Source organism: Malus domestica, chromosome 08 (assembly GCF_042453785.1).
Source record: "Malus domestica chromosome 08, GDT2T_hap1".
Taxonomy (NCBI): Eukaryota; Viridiplantae; Streptophyta; class Magnoliopsida; order Rosales; family Rosaceae; genus Malus; species Malus domestica.
The window spans coordinates 22,265,328-22,281,428 of NC_091668.1; the positions used below are offsets into that span (position 1 = coordinate 22,265,328).

Genomic DNA, 16,101 nt, shown 5'->3' on the forward strand with positions numbered 1-16,101 from the left:
TGCAACCTAGATTCAGAGGAAGAAGAAGAAGAAGAGGAAGGAAGGAGGAAGAAGAAGAACAAAAAAGAAAAAAAAGCCTTCCCCAGATTCGGAGGAAGAAGAAGAAGAAGGAGAATGAGAAGGAGAAGGAGAAGAAGGAAGAAGCAGAAGAAGGGGAAGGAAGAAGGGGAAGGAAGAAGGAGGAAGGAATAAGGAGAAAGAGAAAGAAAAAAAAAAGTTGCAATCAGAGGAAGAAGAAGAAGGAAGAAGAAGAAAGAAGAAAATAAAAGAAAATAAAAACATGGATGACACGTGGCGCCTAGTCATTGTTCACATGGGCGCCACGTCACAATTAACGGCAGATTTAACAGTTTGACTAACGGTTGTATGAGACTGTCCCAAAATTTACACTTTAGGTATGAATCTGAGACGAAAAAAACTTGATGTACTAAATATTGAAAACCACGAAACATGAGGGTAGTAAACAGTCTTTTACCATATTTTAATTATAAAAAAAACACTTATTTACACGAAATATATATAGATTTACCTAAATTCGCCTAGTTTGCTTAGGCCCTGTCTAGCCACCTAGACGGTAGGCCCCAACCCGGCGCCCTACTAGCGTCTAACATCTTTTAGAACATCACCAATGGGGGCTCTATCATTCATGAGGCTACTACATTTCAAGGCTTAGCGAGAAATTTCATTCCCAATGAGCCAGAAAATGGAGCTAAATCTGCTAATGTGGCTAGCAACATCTTTTCTTGGGTAGCATAAAATCGGGCTACATTTAGCCCAAAAAAACAATGGGTCCCAAAAAAAGTAGCAACCCATGTAAGCAAAATTTTATCTCTCTCTCTCCACTAGCGAATGAACTTAATACTCTACTTTTATTATTTTTTAAAAATTCTTTTTTCTTACTTTTTTTTTTCTTGCAATTTGGCTAATTAATGATTTTTTAAAATTCCATAAGGATTAAAATTTTAAATTGCTTTAACGTTCGTGGGCATTGGTGGGTGAAATTTTCAAATAATTTTTTTCAAAATTGTATGATAATAATTTACCAATTGGTGCTAGGTAAATTGTTGTGTTATACGTGAAAATCAAATTATTTTAGAGGGTGAAGTGGGGGGTTGGTTTCTTTCAACGGATGAGATTGAGATAAGAGAATATAATCCAACGAACGATTCATAAGTGATAAAATCTAATCTTGTCACAATTTGAACTTTTTAGGTTGAAAGGTTCATAAAAATAAAAATTTAAGATATCACGTCCAAAAATCAACTTAAGAAAAACTAATAAAAAAAATCATCGCTTAATCAAATTACTACATAAATAAATATATATATAACCTCATATAGAGCCCGAAAGATATAGCTCCTCACTGGGAGAATTTCTTTTATAAAGCTCCAAAGATTTATTGAAGCTCTAAAATGAGCTATATCCACTACTTTTCTAGCTCATATAGAACTCCTCATTGAGAATGCTCTTGGAACCTTGATTACATCGAATGAACCCTTTATTCATGTGCCAAGTAACATACAATCAATGATAATTTCCTAACAACTCCCAGTTCAAATCATAGAAAAAATGGAGTTTTAACGAAAAACCATATTTTTACACTAAAAAGTCAAACTTGGTACTATTTATTTTACCCTTTATTTTGTCCTTATCGTTAAAATTCAAAGTTTTCAAACCATTTTCATTAGTTTTTCTTAGAAAAAAAATGAATACAGTTCCAATTTGGAGGTGCCCTACCCCCTAGGTGCCTTGAGTTTTATTATTTCCATTAATTCTCTGCTCTGCCTGTCTTGTGTCTACCCCCATACCCTCAGAAGCTGGAAATACAATTTGTTGGGCTCCCAACAAAATTTCTGGGCCAATCACCGATTAGCTTCTGATCACTTTATTTTCAAAACGCGGGGCCCACTTACGTTTGGGTATTTAGTTTATTAATTTTTCTGAATTATTTTGTGTTTATAAACAAAAAAAAGTGAAATAAATTGCAGCAGCCAATAGGAAGAAGCGATTCCATTGCTTAAATTGAGCTCCAATCCAATGACAAACATTGACCTGGACTGAAAGTTGCTTTTTCTAATTTTGGTATAAGACTTGGCCAGAAAGGTTACGCAGCGCAGACAGGCAGGAGGAAACGACTGTTAAAAATTAAAAAGAATTATCATAAATAAATCTACTAATTAAGATTAATTGATTAATTATTTTTTTTCCTTCTTCTAACAATGTTGCATATATATATATATATATATATATATATATTTTTTTTTTTTTTGAAATCAGTTGCATATATGTTGTTGTAACTTGTAAGAGAATATGATGACATTTGGTTCGAGGAATCTCCTGATAATAGGTGATTTGTTATTAATGGATAATGTTAACTTGTGATGTAGATGTGAGATTTTTTTTTTCTTTCGACTGGGTTGAATTTTGGAGAAAGGTTTATATTGCAGTCAAGGTAAGAGGCCCTCTACCACAGTGGTAGAGAGGAGTGTGACCCTTGCACTACGGTGTGGGTTCAAACCCTGTCGGCTTTCTAATAAAAATATGAACACTATTATTCTATTGTACTTATTCATTTACCTTTTTATAAGTAGTGAATTGTCTTAGTGGATATGATAGACCTTTCTTCTTACTATTACTTTTTTTTTTGGTCAACTCTTACTCTTAGTTTAACTTGTAATAAAAAAATACATTCACTCTATTAATATGGTATTTCAATAAAAAAATGAATATAGTACCCATCCACTCTAAAAAATAAAATAATTAATTTAGATTTAGAAACAAAATCGAACCGGATTAAGTTAAGAGGAAACAATAATAAACCAAACTTTGAGGCCACAGGGAATCAATGTTAGAACAATTTTAAAGCTCTATTTACGAAGTAGATGCTGTTTAATAAAAAGGATCAAATATTAAAAAACTTGAATAATTAAGGAACAACAATACATGAAATAAACTAAATATTCTTTCGGACCCGAAAATTAGAAGAAAAAAAAAAGACTGAAAAATAGCCTTTGCCTAGTTGCTAGTCAGACTCTCAGACTTTCTCTCTCTCTTCTCTCTCCGTTTTTTTTTTCTGAGTTGTAGTGAGTTGTGGGCGGTGAGCGCTGTAGTGCGACTCTTCATTTTAGGGTCTAATGGCGTGAGTGTGCGAGGCGGTCGCAGACTGTACTACCACATACACTCACAGAAAAACCCAAAATTCGAAACCCTCTCTCTCTCTCTAGAAACCCCATTGCCGAAAATCCAATCCCCAAAACGACATTGACATACAAGCAATGATCGTCTTTCACCGGTCGTTTTCCGTGCTTCCGAATCGTTTTCCGACGTGGGGTTTCGGAACTTGAATCTGGGTTCTCGTTGTTCTCCTCTGAAAAAGTATATATATTTATATATTTCTTGTTCTCTCACGTGTATTTTATATTAGATATATATAATATATTGTATGTTGTATGTTGTATGATGTTCAAAATATCTGAGGAAGACAAGAGGGTTTTACAGAGGGAAGGAGGAGAGCTGGAAAAGCTCTGGAATGAGAATCCCACTAGGAATCAGCATTATTCCAGTCTTTTCCACCTCCTTCATCCTCCGCACCAACACCACCTTCTCGGCGGCTCTCCGGTGAGCAGAGCCTCTCTGCCGTCGGAGTTCTCTCCGTCGAGCTCTTTCTCAAATGGGTTCTATTCCTCCGGCTACGGTTCTCCGTCTCCGTATTCAACCCCATTTGAAGAGGCAAAGTATCAAACACCTTACGTGAACGGGTTGTGCCTCGACTCTAAGCCGCCCCCGGATGATCTGGGTTTGGCTGAGCGTTTCTATAGGATGCATATTGGGGAAGAACAGGAAAATGGGACTAAAAGGAGGGGATTTGAGAGAGGCCCAGATGGGATTGGACTCGGTGGTGGGTTTTTTTGGGGGACTAGTCCTTGGAATGCTGAAAACTATGGCCTATTTGAGAGTTCTAAGAACAATGTTTCGGATTTTGATGGGTTTCAATCTGCGGGTTTGGGAGGTAGTGGGAGATTTGGTAGGACTATGGAGTCAGCATTGCTTGGATTGCAGCCAAAATGCGCTGTTGGCGATTCAATGGGGTCCTTTCGCAATCATATGCAACCCAATGCTTTCTATTCTGGGCCTAGTTGTGTTAAAAGAATGGAACAGGGAGATGGCTGGTATCAGAGGAACCCATCTAGTGCTAGGTCTTACCCTGATGAGGACTATTTTTGCTTACAGCCACGTGGAACAGATTCTAGTGGCGGAAAGGGTCTTATGTATCCGATGAGTTCCCCTCAGTTCCCCTCGGTTGCTAAGTTGAATGTGGACAATCTTTCACATAACCATTCAATGATAAAACAAAGGACTGGAGTGAATCCAACTAGTGGGATTCCTGAATCTTTCAAGTCCATGAATTGTGCAGGGGACTTTGAGGGTTATGGTTGCGAGGATAGTTCCATCATGCAAGGAAACCATTTGAATCACGCCATATGTAAACCCAGCAAGTCTTCAAAGGGCTACAAGAAGAACTCTTGCACTAAGATGGCAATGCCGACAGGAGAGAAAAGCTCCAGACTTGATTCCGATTCATATGATGGTGGAAATGAATGGAGCCAGAGTGACAATAACTCATTTAGGTCATTTATAAGTTTGTGTTCATTGGCTGAGGTCCAGGAATATATATATTTCGTTGCAAAGGATCAGTACGGCTGTCGGTTCTTACAAGGGATGCTTGATGAGGGGACTAGCCAAGATTTGCAACTAATATTTGACAAAATAATCAACCATGTTTTCGAACTTATGACGAACCCATTTGGCAATTACCTTATGCAGAAGTTGTTGGATGTGTGCAATGAACAACAAAGAATGCAATTTGTAATCAAGGTGATAAAAGAACCAGGACAGCTTGTCAGAGTTTCCTTAGACACACATGGGTATATTCTTGATACTGTACTCATTTGTTGTCACTAAATTTGTATTGTTCTTTCTTTACTGATATCATGTTCCTGAATATAATTGGCTACGGTTTCAGGACTCGTGTCGTACAGAAATTGATTGAGACTCTGAAACCTGGGAAACAGATAGCGTTAGTTAAATCGTCCCTTGAATGCGGTTTTCTTGATCTTATTAAGGATCCAAATGGCAATCATGTAGTACAACGTTGCTTGGATTGCTTTAGCGACGAAGACAATAAGGTATGATTCTACTAAAATATATTTCCTGTTAAATTGACCAGGTTCAAATAGGCTCTTAAGAATAAATATCTTCTGAATGAATACTGTCTGATTCATGTTTTCTTCTTTTTCTGTTGCATTTTCTCACAAGTTTTATGTGGTAACCATGCAAATGCTAATGATAGTCAAGCAAAATTGTGTTGATCATTACTATTATGCAAAATTGCAAATACAATATTTTGTAAAGTCATGTATTTGCCATAGGTAATGCACTGTTTCAGTACATTATTTCCATAAACCTTCACATGTTCGCCGTATAATTTATTCCAATGTAACAAATAATGTGAACTTTAATGATGTTTCTTACTCATTGCTTGGGTAGCTGTAGAGTGTTTTTGTATAATACTGCTGGAAGTGCATATTCAAGGTGTGAACTGTTTCATCTGATGTGTTCTGAAATCCGTTGGTGAGGTCTACGCTAAAAAGTCAGTGGGGCGGGTTAGATGTATGCAAGAAATTATCATATATACTACTCTCCGTAGTATTGAAGACGTCAGTCTGAGTTTAAGGACCACACTTATCTGTAGTTGAGTTGTTAAAACCAAAGACTCAGTTTTCAGTAGCAGTGCTAAAACTTTATGAATCATATGTTACCTAGCTGTACATGGGAACAATGAGAAGAACCAGAAAAATCAAAGCAAAGAGATAAACTGGGGCGTTGTTTCCAACATGTTTTGCGCAAATCTAGTGTTCTATGGATTAGCCAAATTGCAAATTTGCTTCTGAAAACCTTAACGAAAAGGAAAGAAGCAGAGCTTCTGATTGCAGAGCAATGAGACACTTTTAAAGAATGCTTGATCAGATTCAATAGGTGACTGTAAGCCTGCTCTTAACGATCCTACTTGTTAGAACTGCATCACAAGATTGGCGGGATGGACTGGAATATATGTTTACTTTAAAAGCATTTTACAGACAGATACGAGATTAAACAACTTAAATTGCAAACAAGGCTTTAAGGACTGGTTGTGTGCTTTCTGTAGGATATACTTTGTTTTTTGTTGAAAAGACTGAACTTATTCTGTTCATCTTTCTGTTAATCATCTCTTGTAGTTTATTTTTGATGCTGCTGCAAGATATTGTGTCGAGATTGCAACTCAACGCCATGGATGCTGTGTGCTACAAAAATGCATAGCACATGCCATTGGGAGACATCGAGATAAGCTGATCAATGAAATTTCAAGAAATGGGCTTCTCCTTTCACAAGATCCTTATGGGTAATCATTTACAAGTGTCTTCAAACTGTCATAATTTTTGTTCTTTGCTGCCCATAAACCCCTAATATGATATTGTTTGACAAATTTTGTTTCTTGAGGAACCAAAAGTTTTCCAGTCAGCAATTTCTTTGATCCACTTCAATGCAAACATAAGGCTGATCTCTTATATATTTACATCACGCCTTCAACCATTGCGTTACTTCATTCGTTTCCTCTGTTTTTCTAATCTAAAATTCAGTTTAGTATTTTACAAACTTCTATATATCCAAAATCTATCGAAATGACTAATGATTCATCCTTTATTCTGTGGAACAATTTGATTCGGTTTTATGACTGAAGTAAGGGTTTATTTTGTTCCATTTGCTCTGCAGGAATTATGTCGTTCAATATGTGATAGAGCTGAAGATCCCATCTGCCATGGCCAAACTGACTACTCAGTTAAAAGGAAATTTTGTACGCCTCTCCATGCAGAAGTGCAGTAGTCATGTTGTTGAAAAGTGCCTCAAGTATTTTGAAGAGAGCCGACCTAAAATCATCCACGAATTGCTCTCATTTCAGCGTTTTGATCAGTTGCTACAAGACCCTTACGCAAACTACGTGATTCAATCTGCTCTTGGAGTTGCAAAGGTTTAAAAATTAATCTCTCTCTCTCTCTCTCTCTCACACACACACACACACGTCCTAATCATTTTGTTTCGTTGCCAGGGCCCTCTTCATGCTGCTCTGGTTGAAGCAGTGAAGCCTCATACAATCTTACGCACCAGTCCATACTGCAAGAGGATTTTCTCAAAGGACCTTCTGAAGAAGTGATGTGTTTTAATCTATATTGGAGTGTTTGTTGTTGTTCTCTATGTTAATTACTAATAACTACTCTCTTTTTGGCCCTAGCTAAGATACGGGATGTTCGTCTAAATCTCTTACCGATCCTCAGATGAAGAGTGCAATTTTGGTTTTATGGATGGCATCAAGAAGTCTGAAGGAGTTAAAACAGAGTTTTGATTCGTTGATGCAGTTGCTTCTTGTAATATTCTGTTGCTTTTGTGTGTTGATCTGAACTTTGGATGTATGATATTCCACTGTCGAAACTGTGGATTTCTGATTCGATGTTGTATAAATGTGATGTTGGGATTTCTTTCTTGAGGTCGAGATGGTTCATATATGACCGGACAATCATCTCTTTCAGGTTATATACATAAACCGCTGCATATTCCTCTCACGTTCAACTCCTATTGTGCTGCTTGTAAGTGACAGGTCTTGTGGGCCAAAAGTTGTACACAGCGATTCCATCCAGGAATTTCTTGCCTCTAAGAAACCATTCGCGAGGTGTATTAATAAAACACTGATGGCTTTGGTGCTATGAAGAAGAATGTTTAACTTGAGCTGCAAGAAAGATGCATTGAAGTAGTGAAAAAAACATGCTCTTCAATTGTAAAACAAAAACAAGCTTCCACTATTACTATCTGTCGTAAGTAGAACATATCGGATTCAAATATATTGCCTTGCTCCTACAAGAAAGATGCATTAAAGTAGTGTCTTCTTTAATGGCCTGATACAGAGGGACGCTGTTCCTTTTGTGGTACAGGTCCTTGATAATCTTCATGCCAACCTCAGCCCTCGTATCGACAACTCCAGTGAGGGCTCCTTCATCTGTTCCTCGTCTGTTAAATGCCAGAAGAAGAGACTTTTCAAAACACTTGTTAGGGCGGACCAATCACTTTTTCGTGGCCCTTAGTATTGCAAGATACTCGTTGGGGTCAGCTTTCAGATCCTGGGCATAGAAACACTCATCAAATCCAAGCCTCAGCGGATTACGGTCAAAAATGGGATTACGTAAAACTCAACTGCATACCTTGTTGATGTCACTCCCGAATTCTTTTTTTGCAGTGATCTAGAGTTGCATTGATCTGTGCTTTGCTCCACGTAGCCAGAATCCTGATGATATCGTCATCGTTGTAGGCCTTGTCTGAGATCTTTTCATGGAGCAGCTTAGCCTCGGATTTTGCCGATGTGAGGTCCACCTTATCTCCCTCGTACTGTATGAGCTAACAAGAGGGGCCAAAAGCTGGGAACAAGGGTAGGTAATAAATTAGTAATTTTATCAGTTGCAAGTTGTTGGTTTAATCAAGCATGCATTTATTTGTTAATCTTTTATAATCCAGATGTAAGTTTTCCCAAAAAATTTCTCCAAAAGTTGGTTTGTTACAGCCTTTATTTTGAAAAACATTAGCCAATGACCAAATAGAGGAATGCCATCTAGCTTCCTAACAATTACCCCCTCCTTTGAAATCAGCCTTGTCCTCAAGGCGTAAAAGCTGGATATTGAGTAGTGAAATCTTGATATTTTCCCAAGTGACATCTGCAACAGAATGTCCTTTCCACTGAACCAACAATTCTGGCACTAGTGCACTACCATGCTTCATCACCCTTTTATCTAAAACAGCCAGTGGAGATGCCTCTACCAACCCTTCATCTTCAACTACTGGTAAAGGCACATTAGGAACCACAAAATTTCTCAATTGCTTTTTTAGGCAAGATACATGGAAAACTGGATGAATCTTTGAATTGGAAGGTAATTTCAATATGTAAGCAACATAACCCCACCTTTGCAAGTATTTCAAAGGGCCCATAATACCTGGGTTGCATTTATTAAAAGGGTGGGAAGCTAGAGACCAACCTAAGATAAACAAAATCATCTATTGCAAATGATCTTTCAGTACGGTATCAGTCTGATTGCAACTTCATTCTGTATTGTGCATCTTCCAAATTCGACTTTAAAAGAGACAACACTCGATTTTTTTTCTTGCAAACTTTTATCAACCAAATCAACTTTAGTAGTCCCCGCTTCATAAACTGGAATATGTGATGGTGATTGCCCATAAACAGCTTCATAAGGAGTCATCTTAGAAGCAAAGTGATAGGCTGTGTTATAGCTCCACTCAGCCCAAGAAAGCCACTTCAACCATTGTTTTGGTTGTGAACTGTAGAAACATCTCAAATAAGTCTCTACACATCTGTTTACAACCTCAGTTTGCCCATCCGTATGAGGATGATAACCAAAACTATAACAAAGATTGGATTCTTATAGTTTGAAAAACTCCTTCTAGAAAGCACTGAGAAAAACACGATCTCTATCACTAATTACTGAAGTGGGCATTCCATGTAATTTGAAGACATTATCCACAAAAGTTTGAGCCACTGTCAGCGCTGTGTAAGGGTGAGAAAGAGGCATAAAATGGGCATATTTCGAAAGCCTATCAACCACCACAAATATGACAATTTTGTCTTTACAAGGGGGCAACCCTACAATAGAGATGTCTGACCATACCCTATGTGGAATTGGAAGATGATTCAATAACCCTGCATAGGCAAGTGTTTCATATTTATTTTGTTGGCACGGACCACAAGCAGCCACCATTTCCTTGATATCATTTTTCATGCCTTGCCAATAAAAAGACTGAAAAATTCTTTTATAAGTCTTTAAAAATCCAATATGACATGCATAAGGTGTACTATGATGCTCATGGAAGATTTTTGCTTCAAGAACGCATACGCCAAAAATCACAAAAAAAAAAATTCAGATATCAAGTAACGGGACAAACCTTTTTTATGACTATAAACAAAAAATCATGATTTAATGGTTATTTTAACTCCGATTTTAATGATTTTTTATAGCTACACTCTTTAACTCTATATGAATACAATGAACCAATTCGATCGTCAATTTAAAACATTTACACGAGTGGATACCACAAAAGAAAAAGGCAATGCAAGAACCCCAAAAGAAAAGCAAAATGAAAAGAAAAAAAAAACTTTGTGTGATGTAGGTACACATGCGTCGCAAAAAACACCTTTGCGCGACGAAGACCTACGTCGCGCAAAATAACTTTTCGCAATGCAGCTTTACCTACTTTGCGCAAAGTTTCTTTTCCCCCCCTTTTGCTTATGAGTACAAAATAAATAAATTAAAATCTACTTAGTAAATATATGTACCATTGAACTTGATGGGAAACGCATTGTACGAAATTAGTTTCAACAATCCAACCGTCAAACTTGTTTGTATATATATTTTGAGATTGAATACGTCAAAAATCCAAAAAAACAAACATTCAGAGATCAAGTAACGGGACAAAACTTTTTTACGGTTATAAATGAATAATCACGATTTAACGGTTATTTTAACTCCGATTTTGATGATTTTTTACAGCTACACTCCTTGACCCTATATGAATTCAATCTTTAATTTAAAATATTTACACTAGTAGATACCACAAAATCTTTATGTTATACTTAATGAAAGTATAAATAAACTCTAAGTGTTAGTGAAATTATCGTTTTGATGGGATACACATTCTACGTAGCCAGTTTTAACGATCCAATGGTCAAACTTGTTTGTATATCTATCGAGAACGCATAAGCCAAAAATCACAAAAAAAGAAAAACATTCAAAGATCAAGTAACGGGACAAAACTTTTCGACGATTATAAACAAAAATTCACGATTTAACGGTAGTTTAAACTCCAATTTTGATGATTTTTTACCGCTATATTCCTTGACCCTATATGTATACAATGAATGAATTCGATCTTCAATTTAAATTATTTACACTAGTGGATACCATAAAATCTTTATGTTATACTTAATGAAAGTATAAATAAACTCCAAGTGTTAGTGAATCAATTGTTTTGATGGGATATGCATCCTACGAAATTAGTTTCAACGATCAAACTGTCAAAACTTGTTTGTATATGCTTCGAGATTGCATACGCTAAAAATAGCAAAAAATAAACATTCGGATATCAAGTAACGGGACAAACCTTTTCAATGGTTATAAACAAAAAATCACGATTTAACGGTAGTTTTAACTTCGATTTTGATGATTTTTTTTTATAGCTACACTCCTTGATCCTATATGAATACAATGAACTAATTCGATCGTTAATTTAAAATATTTATACAAGTGGATACCACAAATTCTTATGTTATACCACAAAGTCATTGGCTTTGCACGACGAAGGTGTGCATTCGTTGCACAAAGCAATTTTGCGTGACGCACTGGTTGGTGCGTCGCGCAAGGTGTGTTTGAGCTACGACCCAGTTGTGACGTCGCACAAGTTATATTTAAATATATATATATATATATATGTATTATAAAATTGACTGAAAATGTCACTTTACTCATTTCAAATTAATTTTTTTTTTTACATAAAACACAATAATATATTTTTCCAACAAAGACCGGATCCGAACTACAATAATAAATTTAAAGCTACTTATTATTAAATATATATACCATTCAATTTCTTAAGTGTTATAACAAAATAAATAAATATATATACCATTTAATTTCTTAAGTGTTATAACAGAATAAATAAATTTAAATCTACTTAATAAATATATATATCATTCAATTTCTTAAGTGTTATAACAGAATAAATAAGTTTAAAGCTATTTAATAAATATATATATCATTGAGTTTGACGGTTATAAACGAAAAATCACGATTTAACGGTTATTTTAACTCCGATTTTGATGTTTTTTTACAACTACACTCCTTGATCTTATATGAATACAATGAACTAATTCGATCGCCAATTAAAATATTTACACAAGTGGATACCACAAAATCTTATGTTATACCACAAAGTCATTGACTTTGCGCGACGAAGGTGTGCATTTGTCGTGCAAAATAACTTTGCACGATGTAGGTGAACCTTCGTCGCGCAAAGCAGTTTTACGCGATGACAATCTTTGTCATGCAAAACTGTTTTGCGCGATATAGGTACACCTGCATTGCTCAAAGTTGGGAAAAAGACGGTAAAGCATTCTTGGTTTGGCGTCAAAATCTTGCGCGACGCACAAAATGTTGCGTAAATGGCCTTTGCGTAATGGTACTTTGAGCGACGAAGGTTGGCGTCACACAAAACAGCTTTGCTTGACGTAGGTACACCTTGCGCGACGCCAGTCTTCATAGCACAAAGTGTCATTGCGCAAAGACCGTTTGCGCAACAAAATTTGCTCCATCGCACAAACATGTTTTTGTACTAGTATGAACTCCACTGTTTCTTGGCAAAGTGAAATTTCAATCTCCCTGACTGTAGCGTCTTTTCTAATGATTGCTTGACCCGTTCTTGCCAAATACAATTTGTAGAGATTGGGAAAGAATTGCTTAACAATTAGACGCTTCAACCAAAGCCAAGTTTGAATAGAATTTTTACTTTGTTGTCGCCTAGACTCTTGCATTTGATCCCACCATAAACGCACATCACCATCTAAACAAGAAGCAACCATCTTCACCATCTCTCTTTCTGAATTTGGTAGTGTCTTGAAAAGTTTCTCTACATCCTCAATGCACAAGAGAAAACCTTCAATGCAATCACTTCCCAAAAAATAAGAAAATAGGAATATCTTCGACATCAACCAGATATGGTTGGCTTGGGGCAACTCCCTTTGCGCGCTCCCTATCCCCATCTATAGTAACAACCTTGCGATCAACATTGCTTAAGGTGTATCTTCTCCCACGATCGATTGCCATTAGAACAAGGCAAATCCCTGCTCTAATACCAATTGACGCAGCACAAAGCTGTTACAAGCGTAAATCCTTGAAGAATAAAATTATGCAATCCACTAGTTTGATAGAAATCCCAAAGGATAATTTGATTAATTGATTGAAAGATAAAATATGCTTACAAATGAGAAGTCAAATGGCTTAAATAAACAGATTACAACCCCCTGGGCATCTCAAAGACTTAAGTAATTGAGACAAAAACTAAAAGATAAATAATAAAGTCCTTGAAACCGCAAAAGACAAACAATAAAGAACTCCATTTATTAGTAGACTGTTGTTTTGACGGATTACTGCAAAAGATGGCTCAAGCCACTTTTGTGGGAGATTGAACATCTCTTCTGTTGATGCACAAAATCAGCGAGGACTTTGGTACAACAGAAAGTGTCAGGTTTTGTGACCTTCGCTTGGTTGCTTCGGTCACTAGTGAGGATAAGTACGTAAATGAATAGAGACAGAGAAGCAAACACAGGATGTACGTGGTTCACCCAGATTGGCTACGTCCATGGAGTAGAGGAGTTCTCATTAATTGTGAAGGGTTTACACAAATACATAGGTTCAAGCTCTGGTTTAGTGAGTTCTAGTGAATAGTTTAGTACAAAATGACATTAGAGATTATTGTGGGAGAATGATCCCTATTTATAGAGGAGAGTTTCTAGTTTTGTTCTAACATCGACACGTGTCGCTTTGTGATTGGCCTCCTGGTTGAAGGGAAGCTCTTCTAGGTCCTTGACGGTATAACGTTGACCGGTGCTCAGTAGTTTCGGGATTGGTCAAGTATGGTACAAACAGTGCTCCCCTAAGTTCCCGAGTGAGGGAAGCTCCTCGGTTGGGGACTTGCAAGATCCAAGCCATTGAGTAATCACGAAACTTCTAAGTACTGAAGTGTGGTATCATTTTCACGTGCCTTATCTGTCTCATATGTAGATGTGGCATCTTCTCTGGAAGTACTTTTCCTCCATCCATGGGTGGTATCTTTAACCGATGAAAATGCACAAGGTAATGTATCAATTTCACTTGAAGCTTACTTGTAGTTTCGGGCTTGGTCAAGTGCGATACAAACCCTATAGTAGGAGTCCCCCAAGTCGCCGAGCTAGGAGATCTGCCGAAAGAGGTGACAGACAAGGTAAGCAGTCAAACTTCCAAGCAAGCAACCCAGGATCGGAGGTTCGACTTCGGCTTCCGGTTGATTGTTCTCCTTCTCCTTGTCTCTCATTCAGCTGCCAGGATAAGGAGAAGCAAATGGAGAAGAGATGATATGAGATACTTTTGCTTTTAAAGAAGTAACTTTCCACAGGCTTATTCTTGAACTGTGCTGGAGGGTTTTCTGGTTCCCTTCAGAGTATAAGGCCGACTCAAGAATTTGAGGGTCAAAACAAGTCCATCAAATCTAGAGTACGTTCGACCTTGATGATATGGGATACTTTTGCTGTTGACAGAATAATGAATGTGGTATGGAAAGGTGTCGTGCTGTAGTGATCTGTTTCAGCTCACCGTTGAACCTTCTGCTTCAATCTTTTGCATGGCAGAAGTGGTGTGTACCCTTTGCATTTAAATGGTCATTCAGAACATTCCTTCCTAGTGACTCATCCACGCTTGGCAGCTTCAGTGTAAAGAGCCAATATCTGATCAACTGTCATGAGGTATTTGTTGGTGGAATTTGTGACCTTGACAGCAGTTGAGGATGAGTACTCGAGAGCAATGTTGAGTAAGCAACCAGGCAAAGGTCTCAGGCAGTCAATTCTAGATTGGAGGTTTGATTTCAGGTTCCGACTGACTGCTCTCTTTCTCATTGTCCTGCAGGTGTGGACAAGGACAAAGACAAAGACATGGAGAAAGCATGATATAGGATACTCTTGCTTTCGACCCTGATGATATGAGATACTCTTGTTCTTGGTGTGGCTTATTTACTGAGGTATTATCGGGGGGAAATAAAGCTGAGTATTTCGAGAGGTTATGTTGAGGGTGCCTTCTCGAATGTGAGAAAGGGTTGAGCATTTTTGCAGGTTTGCCTGTCCGTTGAGGAGGGAGGTCGATGTATATAGGGATTTCCCAATAACAAGTAGTAGTGCTATTCCTTTACCCTTGTGGGTAATAGCAATGTAGTGGGAGCTGCCAGCTTCACGTGTTTTAACTTTGTCAGAGCACTTTGAAAAAGTGGTATGTGGTATCTGGAAAGCTGATGTTACGTGTGAAGATTACAGACAAGCTTTATCTAAGGAAATTTGGCTCTCGAAGTTCTGAGAGTTGTGCCTCTTCGGTTTTCGAACAAGCAATCCCGTCGAGGATCTGACTCTCGAGATTCGGAAAGCGGTGCTACTTCGGTTTTTGAGAAAGTAATTATGTTGGGAGTCTTTTCTCGAATGTGAGTAAAGGTTGGACGTTCTTGCCAACCTGTCTTGCCGCAAAACACGGAGGTCGACACACATAGGGACTTTCCAGTTGTCAAGCAGTGGTGCTGTTCCTTTACCCTTGTGGGTAATAGTAGGGTAGCTGGAACTTCGAAATTCTCGTGCCTAAACTTTGTCAGAGATCTTTGACAAAGTTATATGTGGTACCCGAGGAGTTGATGGTGCATGTGGAGAGCGGTGATTGAACAGTAAGATTCACGTGCTTTCTACTTTACCAGAAATCTTCGACAGATTGCCCGTAATTTTCGCAAAGCTGAGTGTGCATGTGATAGGTGCTGACGAGGCTGAAAAAGCAGGTGCTTCTTCGATTTCTGAGATCGGCCCTCGTGGTCTCTGAGCAGCCCAGCTTTTGAGAAAGCAAATGCCTCTTCGATTTCTGAAGCTCCGTCGAGTGCAGATTTTTATAGAGGCTGGCATTAAGTTCCACAGCACACTTGAATCTCTACCAGTAGAAGCTCCATTCTTGCACTTCTAAGATCTTGATTTGTCTGACCTCTTCCCTCTTCAACACATTTGAAAATGTCTGGACCCTCCGACCGTTGTTTTGACTTGAACCTTGGAGAAGAGACAGCCACGCCTTCTCCAGACAACATATGGCGCCCATCCTTCATATCCCCTACTGGTCCTCTTACCGTTGGGGATTCTGTGATGAAGAATGATATGACCGCTGCAGTGGTGGCCAGGAACCT

The 16,101-nt window shown here is 37.8% G+C and overlaps 1 protein-coding gene and 1 long non-coding RNA gene across 2 annotated transcripts; one reads left to right on the forward strand and one right to left on the reverse strand.

Annotated features, from left to right (window-relative positions):
* The first annotated feature begins 3,114 nt into the window (after window positions 1-3,114).
* Window positions 3,115-7,612, forward strand: LOC103453382 (putative pumilio homolog 7, chloroplastic). Its single transcript, XM_029107159.2, has 5 exons — window positions 3,115-4,925; window positions 5,024-5,186; window positions 6,276-6,439; window positions 6,811-7,066; window positions 7,145-7,612. Exons 1-5 carry the CDS (start codon window positions 3,457-3,459, stop codon window positions 7,247-7,249), a joined length of 2,157 nt encoding a protein of 718 aa, XP_028962992.1. The 5' UTR covers window positions 3,115-3,456; the 3' UTR covers window positions 7,250-7,612.
* A 202-nt stretch (window positions 7,613-7,814) lies between these two features.
* On the reverse strand, window positions 7,815-8,484 carry LOC114826585 (uncharacterized). Its single transcript, XR_003775542.2, has 2 exons — window positions 8,289-8,484; window positions 7,815-8,207 (listed from the first exon to the last, which is right to left on the reverse strand). It is a non-coding gene; the product is annotated as an uncharacterized lncRNA (long non-coding RNA).
* Window positions 8,485-16,101: the final 7,617 nt, after the last annotated feature.